The sequence below is a fragment of the Gavialis gangeticus genome, unplaced genomic scaffold, assembly GCF_001723915.1.
Source record: "Gavialis gangeticus isolate Ggan-Ray unplaced genomic scaffold, GavGan_comp1, whole genome shotgun sequence".
Taxonomy (NCBI): Eukaryota; Metazoa; Chordata; order Crocodylia; family Gavialidae; genus Gavialis; species Gavialis gangeticus.
The window spans coordinates 79,279,317-79,289,411 of NW_017729031.1; the positions used below are offsets into that span (position 1 = coordinate 79,279,317).

At 45.2% G+C, this 10,095-nt stretch overlaps 1 protein-coding gene across 2 annotated transcripts in view; it reads left to right on the forward strand.

Annotated features, from left to right (window-relative positions):
• The first annotated feature begins 3,858 nt into the window (after positions 1-3,858).
• COQ10B (coenzyme Q10B) overlaps positions 3,859-10,095 on the forward strand; it is a 16,024-nt gene continuing 9,787 nt past the window's right edge. The window contains exons 1-3 of one of the 2 annotated variants that reach the window (XM_019523145.1): positions 3,919-3,971; positions 7,259-7,325; positions 8,103-8,252. In XM_019523145.1, the coding sequence (XP_019378690.1) occupies positions 8,128-8,252 (125 nt within the window). In that variant the 5' untranslated portion in view covers positions 3,919-3,971; positions 7,259-7,325; positions 8,103-8,127. Of the gene's footprint in view, positions 3,972-7,258; positions 7,326-8,102; positions 8,253-10,095 lie in introns of both variants that reach the window. The other variant, XM_019523144.1, reaches the window with a different exon arrangement.

Sequence of the window (10,095 nt, forward strand, 5' to 3'; positions counted from 1 at the left end):
CCATACTACTAGCATTTGTGTAGAGGCATTTGAGGCCTCCTGAGGATATATGCACTGGTCCCCCTATTAGAATATTAATTCTAATATTAATTAGAAGCTAGATACCAACTCACAATTAAATTCATAATGCTTAGCTGGAGATGCCTAAAATAGTAAATACAAAACATTGAGGACAAGGTGTTTTGTAATCCCCAACCCTCTTGAGGCTGTAAGCACTTAATTGTGGGTTGCAGGAAGGTGCCCACCTCCACTTGAAATTCACAGCCCTGTACTACCTGGTGGAGTTAAGCCAGGGGTGGACAGTAATTTGGGATGGAGGGTCACTTAACAAGTTTCTGTGAGCTGTTGCAAGGGGGGCGCGGGGGGGGGTACTGACCTGATTTAGTGTAGCAGTGGGGGAGGGGGACCACATGATCCCATCTGGCCTCTGCCCATCTGCTCCATACGTGCCACTGGAGGTACCAGACAGAGCAGGCAGGTGTGGTCCCCACGGAGACTGGCCTGGGAATCCCCATGTGGCAGGGTGTGCTTAGCCAGGTGGATGGGATGGGGCCAAGGGCAGGTGGGGAGCTGGACGGGTGGGCAGAGCCCAGATCCTGGGGTATTGACAACATAGGGCCAGGGCCTAGGACAGAGCTGCAATCTGTTGCCCGCAGGTTCCTGCAATGGGTACAGGTTCTACACGCAGAGATGTGCAGGGAGAAGATTGTGGCTCTGCCCTGGGCCCTGGCACCACACTGTCACTGCCCTGGAATCCTGATCCTGGCCCCAGTCCCAGCCCCCACCCACACGTCCTGCTTTCAGCTGTGGCCCCACCCCATCCGCCTGGCTGAGCACCCCTGCCTGCAGAGGTCCCAGGCTGGTCTCTATGGAGACCCTGCCCACCTGCTAGCTTCATCTGGCACCCCCGGTGCCAGACAGATTTAAGGTGTCTGGGCAATGGGGCCATGCCTGATGGCGGTGGCAGTGGGGTGTGCACCTTCTTTCTGGTGACAGCAGTAGGGCCTTCCAGGAAGCAGAGTCTGGCTCCTGCACCACCCCACCCTATGGCCCCACAGATTACAGCTCCCGGTGCACTGATGACTTGTGTGTGGGAATGGAACGGGCTGCACCAGGTGGCACCTCTGTGCCCATGGACACCGGGACTGGCCACATGTGCCATGGCCTGGACTGCCCTCTGCACCTGGGCTGGGTGGGGTGAAGGGACCTGCCGTGGGCCGGGCAGAATCCCCTGGTGAACTGGATCCAGCCTGTGGGCCATATTTTACTCACCCCCGAGTTAAGACATCTCTAATAGAAACACAGGATGGATTCACTCCTTTCTTTTAAAAGATAGTGCAAACAGGAGGTGATCCCCTTTTAAACAACAGGGAGTATTACTGAAACAAGGTCGTTGTCCATTACTTCTTGGATTAATGGAGTGCTTGATTGGTGCGTTTCCCCCTTGATGCTCTGACATCTTAATTTCAGGCTAGAGGTGAGAACCCCTGGCAAATGCACTCCGGTGAAGTAAATAGATTCCATCTTGTTTCAGTGCAACCTCTGGCCAGAAGCTAACAGGATCAGCAAGACATTTAAAGAAGAAATGGTTAATCCAGTTACATTTATTGCTGAATGTATGCTGTTCTTTGGTGTGAAAAATCACGAAAACTTGCATCCTTACACCACGGTCATCCTTAATAAATTATAATGGCGTATCAGACTATTTGGGAACCTCTCTTAGAAGTTAATTTTACATTAATATTTCTATTTGATGTAACTAACACAAATACAATCTCAGACAATAGGAGACCATCTAACATTGGTGTAGGAACAGGATCCTTGAGTTTGAAAAATGAGCTAGAGTTTGAAAAATAAGCTAAAGTAACTGCCCACAAATACTCATCGTCTCAAATCTATGCTCTTAATCCTTCAGTTGTTCTAAATCCTGTAAGCCCTGAATTCTTAATGCTTTAAGGGGGATCATACCTAGATGAAACAGCAGTGAGAGAGTATGCCTGAAGTCTTATGAACGAGCACAACATATAGTCCCACAAAATAGTTTTGGAAAGAAATTATAAAACACGCAGATTAAGTTGGCAATGAAGTCTTTGTTGAGCTAGGAGCATTTGCCCTTCCCCTTCAGCTGTGCAGCTATAGAGTATAATCTCTCAAATAAACTTGAAGGCAAGGCAGGGTAGCACCTTAGACGCTAAGTGGTGAATTTGATGAATTAATCTAATACAATCCAAGCTAAAAATAGAACACAGGAGAGACAGCCTGAAAGCACCCTAAGCATCAGGGCCTACATGCACTGAAGTATGATCTGCTGCAATCAGTTTCAGCCATCCAATGCAATGAGTTCCTTGTTTAATGATATTATACAGTCACAAATCGCTAGCATGCTACATCTACTTCACTTTGGGGGTGTAATTTAATGTGTTGGTGGTACACCTCTTGGTTGAAAGTTCTGAGCTGGCAGTGCACCAAAACCTTCACAAGTCCATGAGAAGGCAGCCCATTCATGGTATAAAAATCACTGAGAGAAAAAAAAAAGGTCAGGCACAAAGACGAGTAGGAGCACATATCTCACAAACTAACCAGTCCCTTTCTAACCTCAGATCCTCGTACTGAAGGGAAATCTACCAAACACCTTTAGAAGGCAAGTTTGGGAACAAAAATGTATGAACTGGCTGGCCACTAAGAACCAAGGACTGAACACTGGTTTTGACTTTACGGTGTGCTACACCCTGAAACTCTTCCTTCACACTACAGGTAATAACAACCCTCCTCTCTTTCGGTAGGTCTTGATCTCTCATCACTCAAGTTTCTTTTCTTCTGCTAATTGTCTCTTATGTCTGAGAATTTCTCTCCTCCCATCTCATCCGTTTACCCACTGGTTTTAATTAGTGTTGGGGCCACTTCTTTCCTCAGGCCTGATGAAGAATGCCTTGCATTCAAAAGCATGCAGCTGGTGCAATGCCAGGTCCCACCCACAAATATCCGTGCAGCTACCTTGTGCCTGCAACAGGTAAAAGATTGGCAACGTCATTGCAAGGCAGCAGTTAAGTCTAGGATTTGTTGTTGGTGCTTTATGTGAAAAATCAGTTAGAGCAATGGCACAGCTGGTGCACAAGAGCAGTTGTAATGATTTGGAGCCTGCTTTTCCTCACTCTGTGCAAGTCTCTTTCAGCACTCCTTGGCTACTATAACCCCCGCTCCGTGAGGAGGGAATGGGGTAGTCTGTTGTACACAAGTCAGAGCCCAGGAGACTCTTTCCATGCGGCTCCCTGTCTCGCCCGCTGCACAGTGCTGGCCGGGGGAGGCTGAGAAGGAAGCGGCCCCTCCCCACAAGCCCTCACCCCGGCTCCTACGCCTCAGATTGCCCCCAGATGCGGGGAGGCAGGACACAGAGCTGAACTCGGCCCACGCAAGTCCCAGGCGAGCTTCCCGCCTTGCCCCCATAGGAACGCCGTACTCGCTCTAACCAACCACCCCCTTCCTGTCAGGACACAGGCCATGTGCGGTCAAGATCAAATATAGCCCTCCCCGCATTGCGTCCGCTGAGCGACACCCCTTGTGGCCAATCAGGAGAGCGAGTGCAACTCCAGCCCCGCCCCCGCGGCTCGCACCCTTACGTAACCCCTGCGAACCCCAGGCGGCCCCCGGTCTTGTGACTGCGAGTGGCTGGGCCGGGACCAGGCCGATCACGCGCCGAGAGTGGGAGTGGGAGGGGTGTGTTGGGGGCGCTGACGTTCGCCGGTGACGTTAAGGCATCTACGCGCGCCGATAGGCGGAGTGCACGGCGCTGCCGTGTGATGATTGGCTCCGCGGAGAGAAGGGGTGGGCCGGGCGCTGGCAGCCGTTGGGCTGTGCGGCTAGCGCGGCGCCGCGGGGTGGGAGAGCGGGCGGAAGATGGCGCGGAGTGGGCGCGCGCTGGGCAAAGCGCTGGCCGAGGGGCTGGCGGCGCCGCCGCGCAGAGACGCCCTCAGGTACCGGGCCGCCGGGGGATTTAAAGGGCCAGTGACAGCCAGTCCCTCGCCCTTCGCGCGGGGCCGCAGCCGCGGCTGAGGGGGGCGGGGCTCGGCGCTGCCGCTTCCTTTAAAGGCTAAGCGAAGAGAGAACGTGCCGCCGGGGCGACGGGAGTGCCCAGTCCGGGGGGGTTTGTCTGGGCCAGCGCCTGCCCTGATTTAGTGACCGGCAAGAAAGGGCTGGTAGCAGCCGAGCCGACGCAGTACTTCCCTTGCCCCGTCTAAGGCGCTTCCTCTGCCCGCAGGGATGTCGCCGGCCTCGGGCAGGGCGTGAGCAGCAGGGTGGGGTTTTTATACTATTTAGTGTCTGGTCTTCGTTCTGGATTGAAGGCAGGCCCCCGCCGGTTAAATGCTACCAAATAAGGGGCATGTAGGTTTGCAGTACAGCAGGGCCGAGCTCTGTGGCAGGCATACTGTGGATTACCCTCCCTGACTGCTACTGCTGATCTCCTGCGCCGCACCTCGCAGTGGCACTGGTGTTGCTGGTTTGCCATCCCTTAGTGTCCAGACACTTTCTGGCCCGCTTACACATACATTGTTTAAAAGCGAGTGTGTGTTTAGGAGTCAGGAAGGCTTATTTCAGGGAGGGAGAGAGGAGCTGTTAGGGGAGTAGAGCTCCTCCTTGCTGTTATGCACATGCTTTCCACTTTAGTAAGTGATTGTATATTCACGTTAAAATTTGCATAGCTATACTTGTAGTTTGCATAATGGCGGTGTGAAATCCTTACATCTGTTTAATGTGTGGGTGATTGGTTATACAGAGAAAAATGAAGACTGCTCCTTCACAGAGCACTGTGACACGCACACTTTTTCTTCATCTACTACAGAAAAGAGCAAATGTGGAAAATAGAGGGGAAAGTTGCACAATGGGAGGGAGGGAATGATAGCTGTGCTGCGTATTTCCACCATGCAGTTGCTTTCAGGCTCTTCAAAATCTGGATTTTGCTCTGTCTGCATAGGTGTGGGGTAAAAAGCCAGGAAACGAGTAAGGATTTGAAGGTACCGGTTGCCTGGTACCTATGATCTTTGAGTTCTTGATAATGTTCAAGAGACTTTCAATTTATCAGTTATTAAATCATTAATTTACAGTAAAAATGATATAAGGCCTCTTAAAAGTTGGCTTCCAGTGTGGGAGAAAATGGTCAGTTTGCTATTACAATGGCTTGCAATTCTTCTTTACAAAAATTATTCCTCTGGAGGTCATCTTGCAGCAATTGGCTTGGTGTGCATGTTATGTTTAGTGATCTGCAAAGGGTAGGTAATGAGTTCATTAAAATGTACCATCAGGGTAGACTGAGATCTTATACCATTTCTGTCAGGCTTGCTTAGAACAGAACAGCAATGGTTAGACTTGGTGCAAATTAATAAACTAATCTATGAAATATCTGTATATTCTTAGTTTAACATTTTTAAGCGAGTTTAAAGCTGGTTAAAAGGTGCTGGATTGATTGCCCTGAAAAGCAAAGATGGCTTCTCTTTATTGGTACAGTCATCAGTACCTTCTGTTTAACACAGCAGGTACTGTGACAGGGTTAGGAATCTACTTCTAGGGTTGAAGCAGAAATTTAGCTTTTTGTGGACATTTAGTCTGAAAGATTATAATTGGGATGTTGGCAGTGTTTGGTTTTCAGGACATGGACAGCTGTCCACTGGGAACTGGAATGAGATCAGCTTGTCACATGGCTTTTGATGGCTTAACTTTATGAAAGTGACATTTGGCATACTGTAGATAACCTACATTGATACAGCCTTAGCACTAGCGTCAGTCTTATATAACTACTATCTGTTGGAGATCTCTTTTAACATTACATTATTTTTTCAGCTGTAACCTTATAACTGTGACCAATGGGGCTTTTTAATTTAAAAAAATGTAATTGAATGTATATCTCGTTCATCTCTATGATACAGTGGTAATTATTTCCATTTTGAGGAACGAGAACCTTATGGCTGGGTTAGTGTTCATATGATAAAGCAGCAAATAATTGGAATTAGACAAAAAATAAATACATAAAAATATTAAAGTTGTTTGCACTATTTCCAAAGTGGGGTGAACACAGTAGAAGCCAGGTACTTTTTGAGTTCTAAAATGGGATTTGCTTACTCTCTGTGGCCTTTTAGAATTGGATTATGGAAGTGTCTGGCAAATGATTTGAAACAACAGTTTTCTCTACAATTATGTTAAACACATTCCTTTTGAAAATGGTCTCTGTATAGCCTAATACCAAAGCTAATTTAAATGAAAAAAATGGGGCTTTCATTCCAAAATAAGGGTCTGCTCTCAGTTTTCTGAATGCCTGTTTAAACAAACAAATAAGCCTTTCATGTCATATGGCCAATGTGAGATTGGTCCAGTTTGGTACCTCTTTGGCCATGTTGTCCAGCCCTCTTTTTAGTAACAAAATATTATCCACAACTCTTGAGATACTATTCCAAAAACAAATAAATCTTGGTCAGCGCTTTCCCTAGATCAGTGGTGCCCAACCTTTCACCCCTGAAGGCTAGATGGGGGGAGCAAGGCTGGTCCATGCGTCTGTCTAGTGCAGTGTGTGGGGCAGGCCTGGCTGAGATCCAGTCCAGTGTGCAAGGCCAGCCTGGCCAGGGCCCCAGCTCTGCAGGCTGGTTGGACTCTAGCCTCTGCTGTGTATCCCCAGATTGCGCCCATGGACCCAGCCCCATTCACAGGACTGTTACTTGGCCCTTGGAGCTTGGAAATTTGACAGCAGAAGAGTGGTGGCAGTGTTAATTGCCACTGCTTCCCCACTGTCAAATTTCTGGTCCTGTGGTGATGTATGTTTCTAGGCCAGATTTGGCCTGTGGGTTGGTGGCTGAGCACAACTGCCCTACGTAGTCTTTCCCCTTCCCTATTATAATACTCTCAGTTGCACCTTCGGTGCAATTCCAATTCTTTTTTCTCTTCAGTGTTTATAATTTAAATAGTTGTAGTTTGTTCTGCATCATACCTAGCATGAGTTACTTCCTAGCAAGATGTGTCCAGACATGAAAAAGTTAAGTTACAGGCCAGAAGTTAATAGCCTGTTCTCTAAATAGTTGACTGTTTATGTAGTAACTACAGCTTGCTAGATACAGCTTCTCCTTGCCTACTGAAGGTATCCACCAGTATGCTATGTAAATAAATGGGGAAGGTCAGTTCCATTTTTAACTTATCTTTATGATTGCGTGATTCTAGAGTTATGCCTCTCATTGGTTTATAAGAAAACACAATAAACAGCTTGTTCTTTAACTAATAGGAAGAGGAGACTACTGATAGGTTGTGGATCTCTTAACTCCTTGATGATGAAAATCAGGACTTTCAAGGTGAATATTTGTCAAAGAATGTGTGTGTGGTGCTTAAAAATTGGAGAGCTTTACCTAGGCAGAATCTAAAATTTAACTATGTAGAAAGTTCATAAATATCAAGAGATTTATACTGAACATCTAAGTACGATGTGTTTTGTATTTTCTGTAATCCAGAATTGACGAATGTGACCTTAAAATTGCTAGTATTCCTCAAAGTGTGATGAGGTTTTATTTCCAAAAATACATGAGTTCAAAGTTTTACATGATGATTTTCCATGGGAATTGAGTTGCAGTTAGAAACTGGCTTTTAAGAGAAATTGAGGGCAGAGGTGAAGGAGAATGTATTTATAATGGAATTCAGCTATGTACTCTCATCCAAACTTTTTTTTGTAATTCTTGCTCCTGTAGTTAGAAAAGGGACAAAATGGAACAGATGACTTCTGAAAACAACTTGAATATTAGTAGGAAGTGCTGTTCTGTGAGTTGAAATAAGTTTTATTACGTGGCCTGATGGATGTAAAGCCAAGTTTATAAGGGGGAGGCCTTTGTGTCTTGCTGTGCGTCAGTTATTTTTTCTCGTGACTGTAAGCTATTTTTAGTTTCTCCTATGGCAAAAAAACCAAAACAAAACCTTGCACCCTAGACAGCTTACTGACTCTTGTGAAGTTTCTCTCATATGAATCCAAATTTTTCAGGAATGCAGCGTAACAGATTGCCTACATGCCACTAAAATGTATTTATAAGTTGTTTTGCTAATTCAAAACACAAATTAATATAACACTCTCACCATTGCAGGCATGTGGCTTCCTGTGGTATTCTGATGAGCAGAATTCCTCCATTGCGAGCATCTGTAATGAACCATAATGTCCCAAGAAGAACTTTCTTCAATATTGCTGCACCACTAGTAAACAAAAGAAAAGAATATTCTGAGAGAAGAATTATAGGGTTTGTATTGGAGAACCATTGAAACACTTTTGCCAGGTGGCTTTCAGTGTTCATGTTTAGTTCCCATGGGTTGCCTTAGTTAATTAAAATGTTAGAATTCAAAGATTATGGCCTAAATTTTCAATGGTGACTAGTTACTTGCATACTCGAGAGATGTCAGGGATATCCATAGCCCCATGACTGCTTAGAACCGAGAAGCTGAGACAGGGAATGGATCATTCTCTACATGTCCTGTTTCTTTTATTCTTCCTCTAAAACAACTGATCTTTGCTGTTGTCAGAGAGAGAATACTCAGTAAGGCAGTTCTTTTGTTCTTTAGACTTAAAGGACCCTGCTTGTCCAAAGTAGTTGAGCAGAAGCTCTTTGAAAATCAGGCCCCTCTGATGATCCAAAACTGAACACCAAAGAATAAAGCATCCAAAATGACTAGGTACTTCTATTTAAAATAAATAAATATATAAGTAAAGGTCTATATGACTCATTTCAGGAATAACATTTTCATGAATAACATTCTGCCCCTTCTGTGGGAAAAGAATGCATTATTCATTTGATGTACTGATGCAAATTGCATCCACCAAAATAATATAAAGAACTAAACTGAACTATCTTGCACTTATGGTGCACCTCTCATTTGAGGTTTTTACATTGCTCCAGATATATGGAGAGTGTAATCTTTTGTATATGGAAGAAACAGAAATCTTGAGAACAAGAACCCTGGGTAAATCCTGCCCATTGAAGTCTGTGGCCAAACTCCTGGTGAATTTGTTATACTCAGGATTTTGTCCCAGGTTTCTGCCCTCTATCCTCCATTACATACTCTGTCCACTAGATACAATGCTTCCTCTTCAGTCTTTTTCTTTAGTATGAACCTGCTTGACTATCCTTGTACTGCAGTGAAATATGCATCTGTCTGAAAGGAAGATTGGCCAACAACTCTCATCCTTACCATTCTTGATTTCCCGCCCTTTCCCCCTCTCTCCCACTAATTTTCTTTTAGAGTAGAACTTTCCTTTTTAGGCTTGAAGAGAGATATTGTTTCCTTTTCCTTTTGACCCATCTTCTCTTCTTAGTAGCAGTTGGCTGTACAGTGCATTTGTTTAACTTCTGGGACAGTAATTTTCAACATTTTCAGACTCAAGTCACCTCTCAAAGTGGAAAATTTAGCAGCACCTGATTTGAAAAAAAGATGAACATTTATAAGCATTTAACTATATTATTAATTAATATATGGTTAATTGATTAGATCCATAAAATTATATTGTATTCACTAACCACACTGCCACCATCACTGTGGCGAGGTGGAACTGTACCAAGTGCTTCCTGCAAAGTCAGACCAGGAAGTAGCTGCCACAGTATTGTCTTGCTGCAGCCCTTCCTGGTCTGATTCTGCAGGGTCTCTTCTGGAAGCAGGTGGAACTGTCCTGTACACCTCTGTTTTCAGGAGGCTTGCCAGAGCTGAACTAAGCAGCAGCTGCAGCAGAAAGGTGTACCTGCATGCATTGCATCACATCCCAGTAGAACTCATTGTAGTTTTCAAGGTCTTGAATTGCCTGAAAGAGTTCTTTCAAACTCCTATGGAAAATTAATTCCACAGTATTTTGAGGACTCTTCTTGAAGCTCATTTCACAATAACAAGAAAAAAAAATACAGAATGGCAAAAAAAAAATGGAGGGGACAGATATTTGCTCTGGCTTGAAGGTTTGGCAAAACCAACAAAAACTGAGGCCAGCATTCTAAAGTCATAAAAGCCTTAATCTGTCTGTCTGTTCATAATGCTTTATTCGCACTCTGATTGGCTGACAAACAGCCAATCAGAGCGCAAAGAAGCATTCAGACAGGTGGC